This window comes from Ascaphus truei, chromosome 4 (assembly GCF_040206685.1).
Source record: "Ascaphus truei isolate aAscTru1 chromosome 4, aAscTru1.hap1, whole genome shotgun sequence".
Lineage (NCBI taxonomy): Eukaryota > Metazoa > Chordata > Amphibia > Anura > Ascaphidae > Ascaphus > Ascaphus truei.
The window spans coordinates 41,224,677-41,249,787 of NC_134486.1; the positions used below are offsets into that span (position 1 = coordinate 41,224,677).

At 44.2% G+C, this 25,111-nt stretch overlaps 1 protein-coding gene across 6 annotated transcripts in view; it reads left to right on the forward strand.

Annotated features, from left to right (window-relative positions):
- The window catches only part of USH2A (usherin), a 942,943-nt gene that overhangs the window by 630,288 nt on the left and 287,544 nt on the right, over positions 1–25,111 (forward strand). For all 6 annotated transcript variants that reach the window (XM_075595608.1, XM_075595610.1, XM_075595609.1 and 3 more), the window contains one exon: positions 24,319–24,647. In XM_075595608.1, coding sequence (XP_075451723.1) covers positions 24,319–24,647 — 329 coding nt within the window. The remainder of the gene's footprint in view (positions 1–24,318; positions 24,648–25,111) is intronic.

A 25,111-nucleotide genomic window follows, 5' to 3' on the forward strand; every position in this document is an offset into this window, starting at 1 on the left:
TGTGATTTCCTCTACGGTGCGCAGCTCTTTGCAGATGTGCCAGCCATGGCAGCCGGTAGTTTTACCATCTGGTGTCTGGCGGAAGGAGGAGGCTATATGTCCGAGATGGGCTACTGCTCGCTGAAGAGCCGTCCACCTTGAGAAGCATTGGAATCGATGTGATCCGATTGCGTTTTTGTGCGATACGTTGGTCAGTACCACGGATACTTGTGGGGGCCTTATCTCCGCATCCTTCTCGGGATCCACGAGTTCAAAGTCGCCAACTGGGGTTGGTGGCGTTTCCGCAGGCTGCGCAAGAAACGTTGGTCCTGTGAGCCACGACGTATTCTGCAGTTGAGATGCAGGTACTGATCTGGTGGCATGATCTGCGGGATTTTGATCTGTGGGCACGTGGTGCCATTGTTCTGGTTGAGTTGATTTCCTGATTCTTTCTACACGGTTAGCTACGTATACGTGTTGTATATGTATCCCAGTACCACCTTGCTATCTGTATAGAGTTTGACGGCATCTGGTTTGCTGTCCATCTCGTTCTCGATAAGCTCCGCCAGTTCTACTGCTAACATGGCACCACACAGCTCGAGTCTGGGTATAGTATGGTCGGGTTGTGGCGCCAGCTTAGCTTTGCCGAGGATGAACCTGATGTGGTAACTTCCATCCACGTCCGTGGTTTTTAGGTAGGCCACCGCTGCTATAGCTTTGGTGGAGGCATCTGAGAACACGCAAAGCTCTTTGCTGTGTGCGGCGGTGAGAGATATAGGTGAATAGGGGCGTGGAATCTGAAGTTGCTCGAGTGCCTTCAAGGAGTGCTTCCACGTTTCCCACTCTTTCCGTTTTTCTGGAGGTAGTGGGGTGTCCCATTCCTGTTTTTCGAAGGACATTTCTCTGAGAAGCGACTTCCCTTGTATAGTAACAGGAGCCACGAATCCTAGCGGGTCGTAGAGACTGTTAACGGTGGACAGGACTCTGCGACGTGTGAAGGGTTTTTCTTCGATGGCTACCTGGAACGTGAAGGTGTCTGTTTTAAGATTCCAGCTTATCCCCAGGCTCCGCTGTATGGGAGGCGTATCGGTCCCCAGATCCAAATTCTTGAGATCGTTTGCTTGATCATCTGCGTGGAACGCCTTCATCACTGTGGCACTGTTGGAAGCTATTTTGTGCAACCTTAGGTTGGCCTTTGCTAACATCTTTTGTGTCCTCTTGAGTAGATCTATGGCTTCTTCTTCGGTGGGAACTGATTTTAACACGTCGTCCACATAGAAGTCTCTTTCGACGAAGCTCCTGGCGTCTCTCCCGAACTCTGCTTCTCCATCTTGGGCCGTTCTTCTGAGGCCGTTGGCAGCCACCGCGGGTGATGGGCTGTTCCCGAAAACATGTACTTTCATGCGGTACTCTGTGATTTCATTATCTATGTCGTCATCTTGGAACCACAGGAATCTTAGGTAATTACGGTTGTCTTCTCGCACAAGGAAGCAGTGGAACATCTGTTGAATGTCTGCGGTTACGGCGATAGGTTCCTTGCGGAAGCAGATCAGCACTCCCAGAAGACTGTTCGTCAGATCCGGCCCGGTGAGGAGAACATCGTTTAGGGAGACTCCCTGATGCTGAGCTCTGGAGTCGAATACCACTCGAATTTGGCCAGGTTTCTGGGGCTGGTAGATGCCAAACGACGGGAGGTACCAGCATTCTTCACCTTCTTTCAGCGGGGGCGCCGACTCTGCATGGCCACTGTGGAAGATTTTTTGTATGAAGGCCACGAAGTGTTCCTTGGTCTCCGGTTTCCTTTGTAGGTTACGGCGGAGTGAAGCGAGCCTAGACATGGCGTGGTCTCTGTTGTTTGGGAGGCGTCTTCTTGGCGAGCGGAAAGGTAGTGGGGCCACCCAACTGCCTAATTCGTCCTTGAAGAGCTCCTTATCCATCAACCTCAAGAATTCTTTGTCTTCCATTGATGGCGCCTGTTTGTCATCGTCTTTTGTGGTCTGGAACACTGTATCTCCTAGGCCATTGGGGTGTTTTCCTGCCACCGGCGCGTCTCCATAGTTCCTTTTGGTCTCGAGCTTCTCGTGGACCTGGAAGTGGTTCGGACAGGGTTTGAAGTGGGATGCGCGTCCGTTCTCCAACAAGTTTGTTCGTAGGGCGCCTACTGCACCGACACACTTTATTCGAGCAAATACCCGGTATATACCTGGCAGATACCTGGAATGCGCCACTCCTCACCTCTGACAAGCCCCGTTGCATTTGCCTTCCCAGCCTGGGTTCATGCCTGGCTGATGGGCGGCTGATCTGTTAAATGATAATGATTAGGATTTAATAGGCTGCAATGCTTCGCGTGTCTACCAGATGGCATAAATTCATGAATTGTAATGCAGTATATATATATATACTGTGCAGTATTGCAGCCAGCGGAAATAAAATGCTTCAATCCCTGCTTGGAAAATAACTCAATGCACTCGGGCAGAAAACAGTCACAAACCTCAATACACCCGGGTATACCCGAATTCGTGGGACTAGCCAAGCTCGAATAAAGTGTGTCGCCAGTGTACGTTGTCGGGTCCTCATATTCTGTCTATGCATACTTCTCCCACTACCACCCATCCTAGATCGAGCCTTTGAGCGGTTGGGCCGTTGTGGTCCCCGTTTCGCTGTTCGCGGATCTTGTGTGCTCTCATTATGTCCCTGCCAAGTAGTAGCATTATCTGGGCACCTTCGTCTAGTAGTGGGATACGATCGGCAATAGCTTTTAGATGGGGTTGGTGTCGCGCCACATCTGGTGTGGGGATCTCACTCCTATCTTCTGCCATGTGATTGCACTCGATGAGTGTGGGAAGGGGCATGCTCACTTTGCCGTCTATCGAGCATATGGTGTAGCCATTTACTCTTCTCCCTGTAGTCTCCATTCGCCCTGCGCACGTTCTGAGAGTGTAAGGAGAAGCACTGTCTTGAATATTGAACATGTCGAAGAATTCTGACCTGACCAGTGAACGGTTGCTCTGGTCGTCAATGATCGCGTACATCCTTCTAGCTCTTTGGGGTTGTCCCTCTGGGTGCACGGCTACCAGACATATTTTTGAGCAAGATCTGACGTCGTTCCCTTCTCCACATACTTCTGTGCATTTGGACGCTACCGATGTAGTGGGGGGGGGGTGTCCCCCACCTCTTCCTCCCCGCCCTGCTTCGTCGGGGGGTTAGGGGCCTTGTCTGCTTTGGGCTTCATAGCTTCTGGGTGTAGAGCGGCTATGTGCCTGTCGCTATCGCACTCTGTGCATTTCATAGCTTCTTTGCAGTCCTTGAATAAATGAGTTGTGGAGGCACAACATTTGAAACAAGCTCCCCATTCCCTGAGTAAGTTCTTTCGCTCCTCTATGGGTTTCATTCTGAATCGGACACACTTGTTGAGCGGGTGCGGCCTTTTGTGAATAGGACATTCTTTGTTGAGGTCCCTTGGTTTCTTGCTCCTGTCGGCCGCCTGGCCGGGACTCGCGTGGGTCGTGGGGGGCACGTCCGTCCTGTGGACCGAGAAGGGGGTTTCAGGAGTCCTTGTACCTCGCTGTTGACCTTTCGTTCCTCGGGTGGCTGGCGCTGGATGTGGTTTGCGCCCCTAAGATGAAGCTGGGGTCGTTCCTTGTCTTTGCTGCTTCGCGAATGAAGCTCAAGAAAACTGAGAATGGGGGGGTAGACGACCTGCTTCTCCCTTTTGTATTTGGAAGCTTGTGAGATCCACCTTTCTTGGAGGTTGAAGGGTAGCTTCTCCAGGTTGGGTCTCACTCCACGAGCTGAGTCTAGGACGTTGAGACCTATTAAGGAATGGTCTTTCCTTGCAAACTCCAGTTCTTGCAGCAGGTCTCCAAGATCTCGTAACTTCGAGTAGTCTTTAGTTGTGATCTTGGGGAAGCTTTCGACTCTTTTGAAGAGCGAATCCTCGACTGCTTCGGGGCTGCCGTAGGATTCTTTCAGCCTTTCCCACACTAGGTCCAGACCTACTTGGGGTTGATGCGCGTTCGCTGCCCGCAGTCTTTTTGCGTTCTCTCTGGAATTGTTCCCCAGGAACTTGACTAACAGGTTGAGCTCTTCCCTTGCTGAGAAGTCCAAGCTGTTGATTGCGTCTTTGAACGTGAACTTCCACGTCCGGTAGTTCTCAGGGCGGTCGTCGAAGCAGATGAGCCCTGCTTGTACCAGGTCGCGCCGGATCATGTACTTGGCTATGTCTGTCAGACCTGAGGCATCGGCGTGTTTGTCCCGTTCTGAGGTAGTTGCTGGGACGGTCTGTGCGGTCGCCTCTTCCTTGGCGTGGACGTGTGATGGCTGCTGGCTAGTGTGAGGGGCTGTTTTCTCCCGCGTGGGTGTACCTCGATTGCGAGCCTGTTGTGGTGCATCCATGTGCGCTCTGGCGTGTGGATCACTGTTGCGGCTGTATCTATCCCAGGCAGTGTGTGCCATTAACGGAGCAGCGTCTTCTCCTCGTGGTCCTAGCGAGTCTTCGGTGTCTGTGGTGTCACTCCCTCCGTGTTGAGATGGTGCGCTGGTGTTTACACTGAAGAGGCTCCTTACGTAGTCTTCATGCGTTGGGCTGGATCCTCTGAGGCTATCCGTCTGTACGGTAGCTCCTCGCCGTCCTGTCTCGCAGCTGCTTCTAAGACTTCGGCTTGGGCTATGGCGGCAGCGGCGTCCTCTTCTTTGCTTAGAGCCTCTAGATCCGCGTCTAATTCGGCCTTTCTACGCACATTGGCAGCGGCGGTGGTAGCAGCGGCGGCGGCAGTGGTAGCAGCGGCGGCGGCGGCGGCATTGGCAGCGGCGGCGGTAGCAGCGGAGGCGGCATTGGCAGCGGAGGCGGCGGCGGCGACCTGCTCCTCTTCTTCTATGCACGCCTTTTCTGCCCTTATGGCTGCCTCTCTCCGACCATATTCGGCCCTGGCACGTGCGGCCCCTGCGGTGGCTCGCGCCTTGGTGGCGTTTGCGCCTCCACTGGACGCGTTGGATTGTGCTGATCTTGCTGACCTTGATGAGTGTCTGGATGCGCTGGAGCGCTGCGATGCGGTCTCCAGGAGGAGCTCTTTTCTCTCGCTTTGGGCGTCTACGATGGCGGTTCGCACGCGGCTGTCTCGTGTCAAGTCAATATTGTGCTGTAAGTCCCTTTCTTGCAGGCTTTCACCGGTGTTAGCCCTGGCCAGGTAAGTGACATATGCCTCTGACAGTCTTTGGTAGCGTGCGTGATCTATCTTTAATTGAGTTATTGCCTGCTCAAGCTGTTGTACAGAGTTGCCAGCGCCGGCGACATTGCATACCCCAAGTGCGGTTGTTTCCCAGGCCAACTCTAATTTAGCGCGGTGCGCTTCAATGTCAGTCTCATATTTTTTGCGGGCCTTTTGTGTCAGTGTGACTGTCCGTTTGGGCCTCGCGCCTGCCTGCGCCTGTTGCGGTTGCGCGGCGTTCTCTGTGTCTGAGTGATCGCTTTCCTGTGTGATGTCTGGTGAGGCTCTGAGTTCTGCCATGCTGTAGGTGTGTGTAGGCCTTCTGCCAGTGCATGTGGCGTGCGGTCTTTTTACCTTGTCAGCGATGGGCGTCTGTCTCAGATGATGCCGAGCGGTGTCCTGCAGCGTGGGGGTAGCTGTACTCACGGGTGTCCGGTGGCGTGGCCCTTGTCCTGGCGGGTGTCCAGTGGCGTGGCCCTTGATGGCGCTGGCCGTGGGGACGTGCGCAGGGGTAGGTGGGAAGGTGGCTCCTCACTGTAGGGCTGTGCAGGGGGTGGACTCAGACAGAGAAAAAGGCAGTTAGGTATTGTGTAAGAAGCACTGTTTGTTGCAAGGCTGCTGTGCAGTTTGAGCTGCTGCTTGTCTGTCAAGGCTGCAGGCTGCTGTGCAGTTTGAGCTACTAGGTGCTTCCTTTGTCTGCTGTAGAGGCTGCTCTGTATAGCTGTGTATGCTGCTTGCATGTACTGCTGTAGAGGCTGCTCTATATTGTCATGGAGTGTGGAGTAGCAGCTCCTGTAAGTGTCTGTAAGGCACACGATATCTTTTCACTATTCTGGAAGCCAGAGGGTCACGTGGTGATTACTTACTGTAGCTCAGATAGTGTCAACTCGCCCTCTTTTCCAAGCACGACAAGGTGTGTTTCTTTTCTTACTTTATTTTGGAGAAAGCAGGTAAATACAGTTGCTTGTGTAGAGTTGTAGGTCTAAATCTCTGTGTGTGCTTAGTAGTAAAGGGAGGTGAAAAGATAATTCTGCAGCACCTTACAGGGGTTACAGCCAGGTACTCACGAGTCCAGAGAAAATGGTGGAAAGGAAAAAGCAATGTCTGCTGGGTAGTAAGATAGTCTGGGGACAGACCATCTGTGGCCAGAGCAGAGGGGGAGAAAGCAGACAAGCCCATTAGAGAGAAAGGCTGGGGCTGCCATGGCAATTCACAGGAGTGTCTGGGGAAGCTACAATATGTAGCAATAATGTAGCATCTTTAATGCAGCAAGCTGCTGGAAGAGGGGAAATGGCACTGTGTTTGAGTGCAGAACCAAACACATACAGCTGGCACTAATAAGCTGACAAGCAGGGCTGCGAGGAAAAAGGGGGGGGGTGAGACAGAAGTGTAGACAGGGGTATACCTGTTCCATGACAAGGAACCACTATTAGTGAATTCGCCCTTGGCTGTCTCTCCTCATATGGCGATGTCACCGATCGCCAGTGTCTGATGGTGCCCAGCACCATTTGGCATCTGGCAGCGGCGTCCGGCAGCTTTGCAGAAGCTTGTGTTGTTGTCCAAACATTGCCTCCGTGTCAGCTCCTATCACATGTACTACAGCTGCCGGCACAGGGATTTCTCCTGCTCAGTTGCATAGCCCGACTGCTGCTGTGGTGACATCACCATGGGGGACTCTGCTATGGGTTGTACCATTATACACTTGTCTCCAACAATTCCTCCATAATAGAGTTAGTCAAAATATCAAAATATTTACATTGAAACCACACTATAATCAATGGTTATATTACAAACTACAACTGTGGAGCCACTCAGATATCCTGAACCAGCAGGTGAGCTTCAGCACCCAGGGAAAACACCCATGTAGTGGCCAGATCTTCTGTTGGGGGGTAGGGGGGGGGAACAGGCGCTACACATTTATCAGGGAGCAATCTATAAGAAAGTCTTATCTGACTGTGCTGGCCCTGCGTCTCCAGATGCAGATTTCAGTCCTGCTGCTCCCAGAAAGTCTCTTGTCAGCACACAGCCCTGGCGTGTGCTTCAAGACTCTCTCCTCTGTCTTTGCTCTCCCTTGTCAGCATAGTTGTGTGCTAAGGAATCTCTATTGGCAGTTTCCCACAGGAAGATTTTCTAGAGCTCTGATTAGCCAGGTGAAGCCTGGTTAATTGACTGGCTGAAAATAACCAGCTCCCTGCTTGATTCATCAGGCCTCGTCCAGGGTGAAGGGAAGAGCAGAGCGAGCGAGCTGGCGCTCATGCACAGTGACGTCACGTGCATGTAAGCAGGAGACCAATCTTGTCCTGCTAGAAGAAATTTGCCAGCGACGGGGGGGGGGGGGGGGGGGGGCGTGTATTGCAGTAACATATATATATATATATCTATATATATATATATATATATATATATATAGATATATATATATATATATATATATATCTATATATATATCTATATATATATATATATCTATATATATATATATATATATATATATAGATATATATATATATATATATAGATATAGATATATATATGGATATATATATATATCCATATATATAGATATAGATATATATATGGATATATATATATATATCCATATATATAAATATATATCCCCTCTCCCCATCCCCTCTTTCTCTTCCCCTGCTCTCTCTCCCCCCTGCTTTCTCCCTGCCCCCTCTCTTTCCCTCCTCCCCCCTCTCTCTCCACCCTCCTCCCCCTCTCTCTCCCCCCTCCCTCTCTCCCCCCATTGGTCTCTCCCCTGCTCTCCTGCCCTACCTGCACTCTCTCTCTCCCGCCCCCCACTGTGCTCTCCCCCTCCCCCTCGCTCTCTCTCTTCCACTCCCCTGTGCTCTCCCCCTCCCCCCTCGCTCTCTCTCTCCCTCCCCCCGTGCTTTTTCCCTACCCCCCGCTCTCTCTCCCTCCCCCACCCTCACGCTCTCTCTCCCACCCCCTGTGCTCTCCACCTCCCCCCCACACTCTCTCTCTCCCTCCCCCCATGCTTTTTCCCTCCCCCCGCTCTCTCTCCCTCCCCCACCCTCCCCCTCTCTCCGCGACCCTCCCCCGACCCTCCCCTCTCTCTCCCCCCTCCTTCCGTCCTCTCTCCCCCTTCCGTCCTCTCTCCCCTTTCCTCCTCTCACCCCCCCTTCCCTCCCCTCTCACCCCCCCTTCCCTCCCCTCTCACCCCCCCCTTCCCTCCCCTCTCAACCCCCTTCCATCCCCTTTCTCCCCATCCCCCCTCACTCCGTTTGCCCCCCCTTCCCCACCACTCTGTTTTCCCCCCTTCCCCACCACTCCGTTTGCCCCCCCTTCCCCACCACTCCGTTTGCCCCCCCTTCCCCACCACTCCGTTTGCTCCCCCTTCCCCACCACTCCGTTTGCCCCCCCTTCCCCACCACTCCGTTTGCCCCCCCTTCCCCACCACTCTGTTTGCCCCCCTTCCCCTCCACTCCGTTTGCCCCCCCTTCCCCACCACTCCGTTTGCCCCACCTTCCCCACCACTCCGTTTGCCCCCCCTTCCCCACCACTCCGTTTTCCCCCCCTTCCCCACCACTCCGTTTGCCCCCCCCTTCCCCACCACTCCGTTTGCCCCCCAACCACCACCACTTTGTTTGCCCCCCACCACCACCACTTTGTTTGCCCCCCCACCACCACCACTTTGTTTGCCCCCCCACCACCACCAATTTGTTTGCCCCCCCACCACCACCACTTTGTTTGCCCCACCACCACCATCACTTTGTTTGCAGCCCCACCACCACCACTTTGTTTGCCCCACCACCACCATCACTTTGTTTGCAGCCCCACCACCACCACTTTGTTTGCCCCACCACCACCACCACTTTTTGCCCCCCCCACCACCACCACTTTGTTTGCCCCCCACCACCACCACTTTGTTTGCCCCCCCACCACCACCACTTCGTTTGCCCCCCCACCACCACCACTTCGTTTGCCCCACCACCACCACTTTGTTTGCCCCCCCCACCACCACCACTTTGTTTGCCCTACCACCACCACCACTTCGTTTGCCCCACCACCACCACCACCTCGTTTGCCCCCCCACCACCACCACCTCATTTGCCCCCCCCACCACTCCGTTTTACCCACCCCCCCCGTTCAAATCTCTCCGTTTTCCGTTTCGTGTCGTCCCCCCCGTTTCGTGTCCCCCCCGTTTCGTGTCCCCCCCGATTCATGTGTCCCCCCCGTTTCGTGTGTCCCCCTCGTTTCGTGTGGCCCCTCCGTTTCGTGTGTCCCCCCCCCTCCGTTTCAGAGGACAGCAACCAATGCAAGCTCCCAATGCTTGTATTGCATTGGTTTTGCCTTGCTGTCCTCTGATTGGGTAAGTTTGGTCATGTGATCTGAAATCGGAGCTACAGATTCAAAAATTTTAAACTCTTGAATCTGAGCTCCGACTGCAGCTCACGGGCACGCGCAGGAGCGAGCTCATGCAGGCCACACACATTGTTGCAATGTGTCTCATCGCAGCCAGCGTGAGCGCCCGCACCAGCTCAGCGCCACCCTGGACGCAGCCTCAGAGTATTTAGAGGCAGTTTTACTTAAACAGGGATAAGTTCCTGTTCAGTCATCCTTTTTTCCTAGGCAAACCCTGGCCATGGAGACAACTAATCAGACTACATCTATACTATATGTCTACAACATATGTCTTGAGCTTGCTGGGATTTTGTGTTTTTACATCTACTTTATATTGTCAACAACATTTAAATCGCTATAGTATACAAGGAAACAGATATATCCATTATTATTATTGTTTATTTGTAAAGCGCCAACATATTCTGCAGTGCGGTACAGTGTTATGTATATTACAGAGTTATGTATATTACATATCCATGCACAAATTTTATATGGGATTCATAGGAGCTTATTCAATGAAGTTCGATAGTGCACTTCGGCTTAAACTCCCATTAAGTGGAATGTGAGTTTCCATGCAGTAATGGCAAATCGGAATGCTCGCACTTTATACAATAAGCGCCGTACGCTTTGCAAAGTACAGAAATCCTCCATCAGTGAATTTCAGAACAGAGTGCTTGGTATGATTTGTGATTTAAGCAATGTGGGGACATTAGCTCCCTACATTAAATTATCTTCAGTTTGTCCTGTGACGTTAGCTCACTTTTCTGCTTTTACTGCTGTTGAAGCCACATTGACACCTAAAGTCATTTACTGTTGCTGTGGCTGTTTTAAAATAGATCTCTATGTTTAACCAAACATTTGCCTTTACCACAGTAAAATCCACATACCCTATAGCATCCAATTTGACCATTTTTGGCTGAAATTCACAAATTAAGTCATTTGGGAATTTTGGGCAAAAATAGCCGGATCGGCAGCTTTGGCTGATATATAATAAGCCCCTTAGGGTCTTTTATTGTTGCTGTGGCTATTTTAAAGTTGATCACTGTGTTTAAGCAAATTTTTGCCACTGCTCTGCCTACCATATTGACACGTTTCATTCTATATATACTGTAGTATATTCTAGTATATGTTACCAATGATAATCATCTGTATAGATACATAATTAAGCACAAATATCAATATCATCAGTAGGGCATGTTTCATAAGAGCACTCCCACCCTGTGCTGATCCTTAAGGGGGAAACTATGTGCAAACTGTATAAGAAAGACATTGGGAAGTTGAGCTCATAAATATTTTTGGCTTGAAGAATAAGACACTAGAGATTTGTATTTCCTGACAAAGTACACTATTAACCATTTGTTTGTACCTCTAGAGACATTTTGGAATTCTTGATGCTCGCGGTGGTTAAGCCACAATAACAATATTCTTAATATAAACATAGACAAATCGGATGCATATTTTTTTTTTTTTTTACAGAATCTGAAAATTATAATACCATGGTTTAATGTTATTTTCCCATATAACACAGGCTATTCTGTTCAAATGGTTTTGAACAGAATATCAAATGGTAACGGAAATAGAAATGAACATGAATATCGATTGGTAGAATTAGCAGAATGTGAAAACGTCTACATCTGGAATTCATTCTTCAAGAAGAATTCAAATAGAAAATGGAGATGGAGTGAACCAAAGGTATCAATAATTAAATTGACTATATCCTAGCTAACAAGAGACACATGATTGAAGGCTGTACAGTTGTTAACCGTTTTGACACAAGGAATGATCACCAATTTGTTTGCTGCAAATTACATCAGAATGCAAATATGGAAAGAAGAAAACGGATTAAAAAGAAGAAGAAAACTATCAACATCAAGAAATTCAAGAATAACAGCAGAGAATTTCAACTAGGAACTGAAGAATCACTTCAGCTTGATCTAAATACATGGACTTTACCAAACAATTACAAAGAACTTATGAAGATTGTAGTTGAAAGCGCAAAAAACTGGAGGAATCATTCACAAAAAACAGGATAAGGATATATAAGATGAGACAAAGTAGTTACTGACGAGACAACAAGAAATTAAGCAATCCCAAGAATTGAATATGCAGAGCTGTTCAAGGCAATCTGCAAATGTATTACTGAAGATGTAGGGAAATGTAACTGTGATATGGTGAGTAGAGGTGGGTAAAACTGTCAAGCTCTGATCTACGAATTTTTCGCACTGGTTTTTCCAAAAGCCAATCCACACATGAATTGGGCACCCTGTGAGGGGTAGGGTACTGGTTTCATGCCCAAAAGGATCAGAATCCACAACCTCTGCTATTCAGGGCATTGTGTGTTCTAAACCAGCTGATGGGTAGCAAAACTCTTACATGCTGCTTGCAGAATAGGAACATTCCAGAACTATGGGGAAATGCCAGGCAATGGCATAGACAAGAATAGGGGCAAAGACCTCAAGAACTACAGACCAATCAGTCTACTTCCAATCACAAGATTATTATAAAAATACTCACTAATTGGCTGCAACAGACACTAGATTGCACCCAGCCTGGAGAATAATTGGGATTTTTTTCAGTGGATATAACACATCCAAGACATAAAAGAATTGATTTCCCAATGTAATTAATAGGATCTACCACTCAGTTTAGGATTAATAGATTATGAAAAAGCATTTGATTCTGTCTATACCTCAGCAATTGTAAATGCATTAATAAGACAAAGTGTTGAAGAAGCGTACAGTATATTGATATTATAAGGAAGATTTACGACAATGTCACATCAACCATTAGATTTCACGAAGATACAAGCAATATAAGGATCATCAAAGTAATGTGACAGGAAGACACCATGTCACCAAAGTGTTTGACAGCAACACTTGAAGAATTGTTCAAGACATTGAATTGGGAGAAAAAATGAATCAAAATCAATGGTGAGAATTCCACCCCGGTGAAAAAGGTTACACGTTCTTCTCTAATCCCCACGACAGTTACAGCACAATAGATTACTTCTTTGTATCTTAAAGACTGGTCCAAAAGATCTCCTATGCAAGGATCCATGATATTTTATGGTCAGATCACGCACAAATAGAGTTGTGGTGCTCTCAAATTAACCTAGACCGACCGGGAACAAATTGGAAACTAAACGAGTCAATGATAAAGATCCCAGAAGTCATTCAGACACTCAGAAATCGACCTTTTCTTTCGAATTAATAAAGATAGTGTTACCTCCCAAACTACTCTGTGGGAGGCCCATAAGGCTACCCTCAGGGCCACGCTAATCAGTATAGCCGCTGGACGGAAACAGGAGAGGGAAGCTAAAATACGTAAGCTACAATCCAAGATGAGCAGATACTTTAAAGGAGCTAACAGATATCAGGATATAATTAAATATGCTCCTAACTTCCCAGGCTGAGAAGGTGCTGAGTTGGTCAAGGAGGACATTTTTTGAAAAGGCAAACAAGCCAGATACCGTACTTGCAAACAAGCTTAAGAACAGACAGTTGAATTATAATATACAAGCCCTCAGGCCAAAATCGGGGATCGTGACCTCCAATCCTAAACTCATTACACAAGAGTTTAAACAGTACTATGAAAACTTATATAACAGAGATAAGGTCAGACGTAACGATTAAAAAAGTCGGGCTCTGAGAGATTTTTTAGCGGATTATAACTTCCTAGGTTGAGCAGAGGAGAGAGGGACACTCTGTAAAAAGACTTCATGATTGAGGAGCTGTCAGAAGTTATTAAGAACCTAAAATCATCCAAATCTCCAGGACCTGATGGGGTTTCGAATTTGCATTATAAAAAGTTCCTCAAACCACTAGCCCCCCACCTGCTTCGCATGTTTAATGCAGTGCTTGCGGGTGCCTCATTTCCGGAACACATGCTCCAGGCATCTATTTCACTAATACATAAACAAGGCAAAGATCTGGCAGATTGCAAGAGTTATTGGTCCATATCGTTAATAAATTCGGTCATTACAATATGCTCCAAAATGCTAGCTAATTGATTGAGCCATATCTTGCCTAGATTGATAAATCCCACCTGGTCTGGGTGGTCCAAAGGCAGACAAGCAGCTGACAACACCAGAAGAATCATAGACCTAATTGAGTTGGCCAACATGAAAAAAATCCCAGTACTGGTGCTAAGCTTAGACGCTGAAAAAGAGTTTGATAGAATTGACTGGCCTTATTTGAGAGCCACGCTTGGAACATTCGGGTTCGGGGGTAGAATTTTAAGGGCAATCACGGCACTGTATGACAGACCGGCAGCAAGGGTGATTCATCAGGGCTTCCAATCAGAGCTTTTTCATATAAGGAGTGGCATGAGGCAAGGGTGTCCGCTCTCGCCCCTCTTATTCGCCTTAGGCATGGAGCCCCTGGCCGCACCAATACGGAACAATCCGGATATCGCAGGAATTCAAACCCAGAATCAGTGCCATAAGGTAGCACTATATGCTGATGACGTTATTTTAACTCTGCCCAGGCCCCTCACCCCCCTGCCCAATTTTTTTTAACCTACTTGGGAAAATTCATTAGGTTATCTGTATTTAAAATCAACCAATGAAAATCGGAAGCTTTAAATGTAAATTTACCAAAGGAAATTGAGAAATTGATAGACATCAATTTCAGCTTTAAATGGCAAGATTTAGTGATTAAATATTACAAGAAATTATAAATCACTATACAAAGCAAATTTTCCCACGTTATTACAAACCTTGAGAGAAGACTTGAGTGTGGTCCACATACAATATTTCTTGGATCGGCAAGATTCATTGTATCAAAATTAACCTTCTTCCCAGTATTTTATATCTATTCCAAACTCTCCTAATACCAGTGGTCCGACATTCTCTTAATTCAATCATTAATCTCCAAATGTATATGGAAATTTAAAAAGCCAAGAGATGAGTAAACCTTTAAAAAGACCAACGCTAGCAGGAAGGCTTGCGGTACCTTGCTTGTTATCATATAGAGCGGACCAATTATGCCAAATTTCCAAATGGCACATAGATCCCAGTCTTAAGAAATGGGTGGCATTGGAGAGTGAATTTTGTTCTCCAGTAGAACTGCACAATCTAATTTGGTCCCCTATAAAGATTATTAATTCTATTCAAGAACCGCTACCCACTATGACCAACTCCTTTGCACTCTTGGAAGCCTCTACATTTAGTTGTTCTCTAACCACTAAACATCCCTTAAGGGCCCATTACAGGCATACCCCACATTAATGTATGCAATGGGACCGGAGCATGTATGTAAAGCGAAAATGTACTTAAAGTGAAGCACTACTTTTTTTCCACTTATCGATGCATGTACTGTACTACAATCGTCATATACGTGCATAACTGATGTAAATAACGCATTTGTAACAGGCTCTATAGTGTCCCCGCTTGCGCACAGCTTCGGTACAGGTAGGGAGCTGATATTGCTGTTCAGGACGTGCTGACAGGCGCATGCGCGAGCTGCCGTTTGCCTATTGGGCGATATGTACTTACTCGCGAGTGTACATAAAGTGAGTGTCCTTAAAGCGGGGTATGCCTGTATTTGATAATCCTGATTTTGCTCCTGGTCTGTATAGTAAGAATTTTATCATTTGGAAACAAATTATTTTAGACTCAAAGATCTGGAGGGTAGAATTAACATTAAAACGTTTGAGAAAATTAAGAAGGAAAAAGACATACCCAACTCAGAATTCTTTAGATACCTCCAGATTTGAGCATTTTATACCAAATTCTCCCCACGCCCCCATTGACTAATTTCGAAAAGCTCTGTATATTGGAAACAGACACGAGGGGACTCACATTTCGAATGTACAGAGAGGTGATTTGTTCTAGTGCAGACTATTCCAGAAAAATTAGATACATGACTCAATGGGAGGCTGATTTAGGGGAAATTCTGGAGGAGGAATGGGATAAGATTTTCATGGCTGCAGCCAAGAGCTCCATATGTATGACGTTAAGGGAGAACGCATATAAAGTCCTAATGAGATGGTATTTAACCCCACCAAAACTCTGTAAATTTGTCCCAAGTTAATCCCCATTGTGTCCCAAATGTGTGCAGAGCCAACGAACTTGCTTCATATGCTGTGGTCCTGCCCTCGTGTAGCACTTTTATGTGAACAAATTAGAGATTTACTACTATTCCTTTAGATTCATGGCTATTTCTTCTGAATAGACCTACATCGGGATTTCACAAAAAATGTGAATGAAACCGCAGTCACCATATTTGAACAATAGATGGATAATAGGTGCTATGGAGGATAATGGTATGATAATAACAGTGTTGATCAAAAGAATGATCAGAAAGTTTCCCCCTATCGTAAGCACTCAATGTCATATATATTACCTATCAATGGACATAATAGCCCTGCAGTGAATTACTGCTACTCAGGTCAGTGACCCAGAATCACCAGAGAAATCAAAAATAATAACATTTTATTACTTCTACATAAAAAAATTAAAAACACAGATACATTATTAAAAATCCCCATACTAATGTGGCATAAAGAGTAAATCATCAAAAAATAGGTATGCCTATATGGCTAATACCTGCATTAACTCCTATTAAACATCCAATTAATATCTTAGTATTCAAAATAGCAACGATTCTCTATATGTCCAGGTTATTAAACCTAAATCAGATATCTCTCTCAATCAGAGATCAGACTTGTGGAGCAATCACATACCTAGAACACATATTTCTGATTAGTATCAGCTAGTATGTCTCTTTAAGGAGCATGTTCACACTGCGTAGCATGGTATATGTCAATAAGATAGGCGAAAAATCCTCTTTGGGTATTGTGTAAGTATTATGGTGGCCAATAGATATTAGTAATATCTCATACTGTATGTCCTATATAAGAGCATTTGATATCATGTCAATGTCTTCCTATATACACCACTTCCAAGATATATCATTAGTGTGAACATATAACCAATGCGACGCAGTGGATACTCATTGCAATCCAGTATAAATATTTACTGCTTACCTTTGAAAAGGAGACAAGGTATGTGATTGCTCCACAAGTCTGATCTCTGATTGAGAGAGATATCTGATTTAGGTTTAATAACCTGGACATTTAGAGAATCGTTGCTATTTTGAATACTAAGATATTAATTGGATGTTTAATAGGAGTTAATGCAGGTATTAGCCATATAGGCATACCTATTTTTTGACGACTTACTCTTTATGCACATTAGTATGGGGATTTTTAATAATGTATCTGTGTTTTAAATTTTCTATGTAGAAGTAATAAAATTTTATTATTTTTGATTTCTCCGGTGATTCTGGGTCACTGACCTGAGTAGCAGTAATTCACTGCAGGGCTATTATGTCCATTGATAGGTAATATATATGACATTGAGTGCTTACTATAGGGGGAAACTTTCTGATCATTCTTTTGATCAACACTGCATCGGGATTGGCCAGAGTTGGAAACAAACTGGTGGTACATTTTGCAACAGCAACGAGGTGCGAGCTCGCAGCATTATGGAAGCAGAATGAAATTCCATCTATTCCCAAGATTAAAAACATAATTTGGTTTGTTTTCCAGATGGAAAAGTTAACAAGTTTAGTTAATGACACTGGCACTAAATTCCAAAAGGTTTAGCTACCTTGGTTAACACAAACAGATATCCCAGGGGTGAACACTTTGCTAGTAACAAGTACATTCTCCTTTGACGTCGGATTGAAAAGCCAAGAGAAGGGAAGTAGAGTTTAATAGAGGGCAACAGCAAGTGGGGGCCGCGCGGAGGTCCGTGTCGGACCTGAGGAATGAGGCAAGAAAAGATACAACATGTAGGAGACCCTAGATGTAGTTGGCCATTACCCCACCCCCCTTTTCCCACTACCCTTCTCGTGATGTATGTTCCTCTTTCCTCTGTGTCGTTGTGTTTTTATTCCTTACACTGAGATGAAGTGTTTGCATCTGATCAATCGCATTATGTGTAATGTATTGATGTATGTCTTGTTTTCACTGAAACCCAATAATAATTAAAGTTACAAAAAAAAAATCAATGGTGAATACTTGAATCACCTACAATTTGCGAATGCCATTGTTAATTTTGCCACAAGTCCCGAAGAGTTCTAGCAACAAATCAGAGAACTTTCTGAATAAAATAAGAAAATGAGCCTCTATATTCTTCGGCAAGACCAAAGTGATGATCAACAAATGTATCAACTCTGCAAAGATCAAAATAAATTTAAAAGAAATATAAGAAGTTGAAAATGATGTCTACCTTGTTTAGCAAGTAACTATGGATGGGAACCTTTTGAATTACAGTAAATAAATATTAGAATGAAGATGGGATGGAGCTAATTAGAATGAACCAAAACAATCTTACAAGGAAACCTTCCACTGTGCCCCAAGAGAAACATTTTCAACCAGAGTATTCTGCCTGTGTTCACATACTGATGGGAAACATGTTCCCTAAATGCTAATATAATGCAGAAGCTTCAGACAACTGAAAGAAGTATGGAGAGATGTATGCTGGGTATTACCAAAAGAGAGAGGAAAATACAATGAATGGGTTTGAAACAAGGCATGTGACATTACATACTGTAGGTGAAGAAATTTAAATGTTAGTGGGCCGGACATATCGCAAGAAAAAAATGACCATCGTTGGACAAAGATGGTACTCGACTGGATTCCAAGGTAAACTAAAAGACCAAGATGACCAAAAGTAAGATGGGAGAATGAAATCAGAAAAGTTGTTGAAGCAATGTGGAGAAGAGAGACTATAACCGAAGTATCTGTTTAAATGTTAAAAATTATATAATTTTTTTTAATGTCAATTGAATAAGAACTAGTAAAAATGTTTTGTTCAATGTCACAGTTGCACAATCTTTTCAATATATCATTATGGTTACCACCCTTAAAGCCATAAAAATATAGAGAACAAATTCAGCAGTATTGAAGAACTGATCAAAACATCCAACAGCAAAAATCAAAACATGTCTTTCTGAATTCAATGTGGCATAAACATTTTATAATAAGATATTTCATTGCTGTAAATATAATGATTTGTTTGTAAACATAGGATTAACTAGGCTCTTATTCCTTTGGTTTTTACCTATCTCCAAAAATGGCACTTTCTAAGACCTTTCCATAGTTTCCGTCCCCAACAGTAGCCATTTTTACATGTCCATAGAGGGGGAAAATCCCTACACCACAGAGATATTGTGAGATTTGAAGGCAGCAAATTTTCCCATATCAACTTCAGGTGAGGAAAAATGATCTCCAAACTGCTCAGGAGCGCTAAAATGTCCAGACTATTACCCCACCTCACAAACTGCACACTAATCCTAGGTTTATATTGTCCTATTTTTATTTTTAAATACTTTGTTGCAGCCGGCTCCAATGTCAGAATGTTCAGTGACAATGTGTGACCTTCAGAGAAGAGAGGTCTGCGAAGTCCAGCTCCATGTGAAAAGGAATTTATGAGAAATGAAAACCCAAAGATATACTGTATATATATATGAGGCTAATTCAGATTCATATAAAACAAAAATTGAGACTGTCTCATTATTGGATAAGGGGTGGATGTTATTCTCAGCTGGCTATATGCTCATCTGGCTGTTTGGGAAAATATGTTAGATGAAAGGAGGTTGACAATGTATTCCCACTTTGATGTGCAGTGGAACATATTATACTTAGTGAATAGAGAAGATGGAAACATAACACATGTAAACTTCATACTCGCATCTATCCACCATAGGTATACTGGCACACATAAACAGCTCTATTGCACGAGTACTCACCACCTTTCTTTTTCTCTCCTGTTCCTCTCAAATGTTAGTGTAGTATGCACATTTCCACATCGTACAGAATGACAGAAGCTCCATTTTGCAACAGCCTCTAAAAGTTACAGTAAGTCGTTCACTTCCTCTGTTCACAACATTCCATGATTCTCGATCCATGCAAATGTCGGACATATTAGGAGGATGCTCCTATGAGAGGAATTACTTTTTAAGAAGCTGGTGCCAATTGGAGCTTGTGCTGTTCCATATGAAGTGGAAATTTACATGATTAAATTATTTAAATTTGTATATTTCCCAGGTATCTCAAGTCTGTTCACATGTGGATTATCAATGTAGACAATAGCTGAAGCGCTCAAATGCAGGTACAATGAACAAAATAAGCCAACCACTAAACCAGGGTACTAATGAAAATAATTATAGTACTTAATGTGCAATAGTATGGGTACTATCCTCCTGAAGACAGGTGGTAGATGGTACAAGCCCACTCACCCTCAGTCTCATCGGCAGGTTCCCCTGAAAATAAGCAATACTCACATCCTGGTAGTAGGTAGGCAAGCTGTGCAGCTACATTAATGCAATACAGGAAAAAGGAGACCAAAAAGCGCACCAGCACAAACGGAGCAGGAAGGACCCAAAACAAAAAATGATTCAAAGGGCACTTTAATGTGACAAAAGACCCATCCAACGCGTTTCGAACGTCACAGCGTTCTTTTTCAAGAACGTTTCTTGAAAAAGAACTCTGTGACGTTCGAAACGCGTTGGATGGCTCTTTTGTCACATTAAAGTGCCCTTTAAAACATTTTTTGTTGTGGGTCCTTCCTGCTCCGTTTGTGCTGGTGCGCTTTTTGGTCTCCTTTTTCCTGTATCACATGTGGATTATAACTGACACTACTACTGTTTTCTCTCGCCTTAAACCTTTTTTGCTCCCTGCCACTTACCTGTAGAACTCCATCTCCCTTGGCATACATCAAGCACCTTCTTTCTCCACCTTTAAGACTAACTTTAAAACTCACCTCTTAAATTAAGTGCTCCATTAGCCTAGTCTCATGGTTACTATCACAAACCCACAGTCACTCCTACCAATGACTGCCATCTACTCATCTGCCGTCTCTGTTAGTTTCCCATCATACCACTTCGATTGTATGCTCTCCGGTCCAGAGATTTCCTTTCCTACTGTCCGATCTAATTGTTTGCATTTGTATTATAATTCCCTGTACTGCAGTGTCTCTCGTAAAGTGCTAAGTACAGGTTTGTGCACTATATAAATAAAGATATACACAAGCCCGTATTTCCTAATAGGCACACTAGGCCCAGGACTAGGGAGGAAAAATCTGGGTGCCTCCATTTGCTGCCTCTGGAAGATTTGGGAAGGCCGGTGCTCCGTCGCCACCCTTCTCCAGCTCTGTGGCGTCAAATGAGGCACACAACGTCACATGGTGTTGCCATGACAACACGTTACATTATGTCGTGTCATCATTTGACGCTGGAGCAGGAGGGATGCCGCGGCAAAAGGTGAGTGCCTAACGGTGCACCATAGGATATACATACAGTACAAACTATTTGCAGTTATTTAAGAAAATTAGTCCTGTCTCTTCCTCTGTCTCTTTGTCTCCTCTGCCTCAAAATGGTCTGTATTTTGTTTAAAGTTTAGAATATAGATTCTCTGGCATAGTTTGACAATTGCACAATATTTTTTTAGTTCTCTACTGAGAAATCTGCAATAGCAGATTTTTTTCTGATTGCATGAAAGTAAGAACATGTTATTCTTCATTGGAAAGGGGACCCAGCTTGTATTTTGTATACATTGCCACATTCTCTTATTGCAACATTCAAAAGTATCACAACCTACAACAGTACGATGAATTTACTGTTCTTAAGTTGCCAACAATTATTTTCTTTTATCATAAAAATAGGAAACATTCACACACTTGATATAACTGTATTAACATTTCTACAATAACATCGTGTAATGTATCTGTACAGTTGCATGTTTAAATGGTACAGATGCACTACACTTAGATTTTGAATCGCTACAGACCAATGTGTCTCTGTTAAATCTTAACCGTTGATAGGAATGTTTCCCAAGGTTACTATACAATTACTTCTTTATAATGGATAATGATGCCTCATAAGTATCTTTGCATGTTTTTGTCAAGAAAATAAGACAATGTGATGGCATCCTCCTTGTTTCACAATAACTGCCTCTCGAGCATTCATTCTCATGGCATAAATACTGATCTCTAAATCAATGAGCAAACTGCTTATGCTATCCTATTCCTGAATACACTGTCTTATAAGCTCCGATGCTTCTACGCTTTACAATGCCAAGCTACAGTCTGAAAGCCCAGGAGCCTCAGGAAAACTAGTAAGCGTAGCAATGTGTATTTTACCAATTCAGTGTGTGCCATTTTTAAACATTGTCCTTGAAATTAGAGAGGTGCAAAAGGCTATTTGAAAGTATATACTTGTCCTTGCTGTTTTTCCATTATTTTTTTTTTGCATCTATCTAATAAATATAAAGTAAACTTTTTGGGCAGTTATTAAATGTAAACAGTGTACGTGATTTATTAAGCAATATTAAAACTGTAACAGTTTTACAGATGTGAAATATTTTGTTTTTTTCTTAAATCATGCTACCATTTACATGAGCCTGGAGAGTGCTATAATTTGTGAAATGAGTTGAAATATTGCAGTGAAGTGCAGTGCAAATACTTATCATTTCACTGCTTCATCTTTAAGAACAAATCTCAAAAAGCAATACATACTAAAAAGGGTTTTGCAAATTATTAAATGTTGGCTTGTAATTCATGAAAACCCTGCAGTAATTGGCTTGTCACAGTTTAGTAACAAGTTACTGTAATTGCAAAAAGCTGTTTGTATTTTAAGCTGACATTCTGTAGTATCAGGCACCACGAAAAACAGGAATCCATAATAGCCAAGCATTAAAAAAGCATGTATGGGGTTTTTGGTTCCTTATCTAGTCTTATGGTATTTGATCATTTGGAAGTACTAGTATTTTTTCCTCATTGTCTTTTCTCACAGTTTGTCTTGCAAGCTAGTTGGATACTGTAGGCGGACGCTCACAGAGGTATGCAAGGGAGACTGATTAGGGTGAAATTAAATAAGCCTTTTATTGCGCCTTTTCCTTAACATCAGGAAACCATCCAAACAAGGGGTAAACAAAGCTTCTATTCACTTGGGAGTATTTCTAGTGAAATACTATGCAGTTCACAACTCCCTTAGATAAGCATGTCTCCCAGCCCCAAACATATAGCATGAAATGAACAGATATAAAAAGTCTTGTAAATAAAAGTCTTATCTGTTCCTTGTGGTTTGGAGGGAAAATCTTCTCTGTCCCTGGTTCAGCTCCCTTTTTCTCAGGGTGTGTCAGCATTCAGGTTTAGAAGTTTCCCCTGTGTCTTGAAAGCAGCTCTGCTATTTCTTCTGGCAGGACTCAAGACAAGTGTCCCTTCCTTGGTTCAGCCCAGTTGTGGACTAAGGAATCTCTGTTCTGTCTCCAAAATTCAGCTCAGGTGTGAGCAAAGGATTCTCATTTCCTGTCTAAAAAGACAGGCTTTTCTAAGCAATCAGGCAGGTGATGTTAGTTAATTGCCTACCAGCAGTTAACCACCACACTGCTGGATTAGAGGCACATTTGTGAACAGGGATAAGTCCCCTGTTACAGATACCTACAGTAATACATTTAACATGACCAGGGAGGCTGCCAGGTGGTCCCCTCTTTCCCCGCCCTTTACCTACATGTAACGAACGAATAAAAACAGGAAATGAGAACTGGAGGTAAAATGGCCGTGGCTGTTTATACATAAAGCCTAAGAGGGGCAGATGCCACTCCCTGCCAGAGTGTTCCTTTGACAGGAGGGGGATGGGAGGGTCAGCCAGCCCTTGCACCGTTGACCTCGTGTCCCCTACGCGAGCGGGCTTTGAGGTCATGTATAAATGACCTTGCCCACTCGTACTCCCCCTGGGCTCAAATTGCCCAGCTCCCAGTCTGGCAAGAACAAGCACCTACCCCCCAAGAGCCGCAACAAAGGCAAAACTGGTCAAAGACCCCTCCTGCTCGGAACCTTGTTCCTTTTATTCTCGTAAGGTATCAGCATTTTGTGCTGCAACAGAACAAAGAAACATTAACACCACACCACAATACAGGGAATACCATGGCACTGCTAACATTTCGATGCCGGTTATCACATGATTGCCCTACCCTACCTAAGGGGATGGGTGGGTAGGAATCGTCTGGCAGGCAGCAAAGAGGCCGTGCTGCCCACCAGCCTGGCCTTAAGTAGACCCTGCAGGGACTCCTCTCCTGAGCCGGGGAGGGAGGTAAGAGGGCTGCCCCCCCAATCATGAGGCCCCTCCCTATGACTCGGGGGGCCAATTAATATTGAATATATTCTTTGAATTTTGAGTAACTCCTCATCTCTGCAGCAATACCGTATCTGTAATAGGTATAGTACAGTTTACTATTTTTACAATTTTGCTAGTTTACTATCTTCTTAGCACAATCCTCACTACATCTTCTGTACAATATATCAGTTAAATTATTTGAAAAATCTGCAATGATTTGACAATGATGACAATGTCACCTAAACGATTTAATTTTTATGCACAGGTATTTGGTTATCTGTCTTGTAACCTTATGTCTGCAAATGAATTATATAGTCCAAGGAACAGAACTAAACATACTGTACTGTAGAAATGAGTGAGCCAATGCTTATATATCCATTTAATAGACAATATGTTACATAGTAGAATCTAACAATTATTGTCATTGATCCCTATCAAATTTATAATCTAAAAAGAGCAGAAAAGGTATAGTGCTTGATACATAGGACTTTGCAGCTCATAGCTTGAAGCATACAGGTATGGCTCACCGTAATATAAGACTGTTTTTCTTAGGAGGCATTGATTAGCAATCATGGTCATGTATTTTGATATTTTCCTTTTTGAATTAAATATGACTTTAACAATTCTTTTATTTTCAGGTCACTTGGAAAATTCCACTTATACCGAATGGAGATATATTAAGCTATGAGATCCGCATGCCTGATCCTCAAATTGCTATCATTAACACTACATTGTTAAGCCATACAGTGACAAATCTAATTCCTTACACTAACTATTCTGTAACCATTGTGGCTTGTTCTGGAGGTGGTATATATCTTGGGGGATGTACTGAAAGTTTACCTACATATGTGACTACTCATCCAACACTCCCTCAGGGTATTAGTCCTTTGTCAGTGACTCCAATCAGCGAGACATTTATCGCTATTTCCTGGCAACCTCCTTCAAGGCTCAATGGACCACATTTAAGGTAATGTGAAGCACAACATTTTATTTTAATGCCTTTATAGAAACTATTTTAGAAGGGTTTCATAAGGATAGGCCTTTAATAACTTTTTTAGTGTAATTGTTGAGTGTTTAAATCCTTTCAGTGCATTTGATTTTATTTATTCATTAACAATACGTGTCTTATCAGGCTAGATAAATTGACATTTTATTTTCAAGGTATGTTTAATACACTTGTATCCTCTTTGGTTGCAATTGGGTTTAGGTTTGATGACACGTTTTATGACTCTCAAAGTTGTCTCTACTATTCTACACATCAGCCGAGCATGGTGCCACTATTAAAACATGTTGTATAATCATGTTATACTTACAGATGTAGCACACCGTATGGTTTCATGGCACCGAGTCCACCCACGGTCACATGACCGTGGTGGCCCTGGCACAAGATGATTAACTCTTGGTGGGTCCATTCCAGAAGTATGGACAACC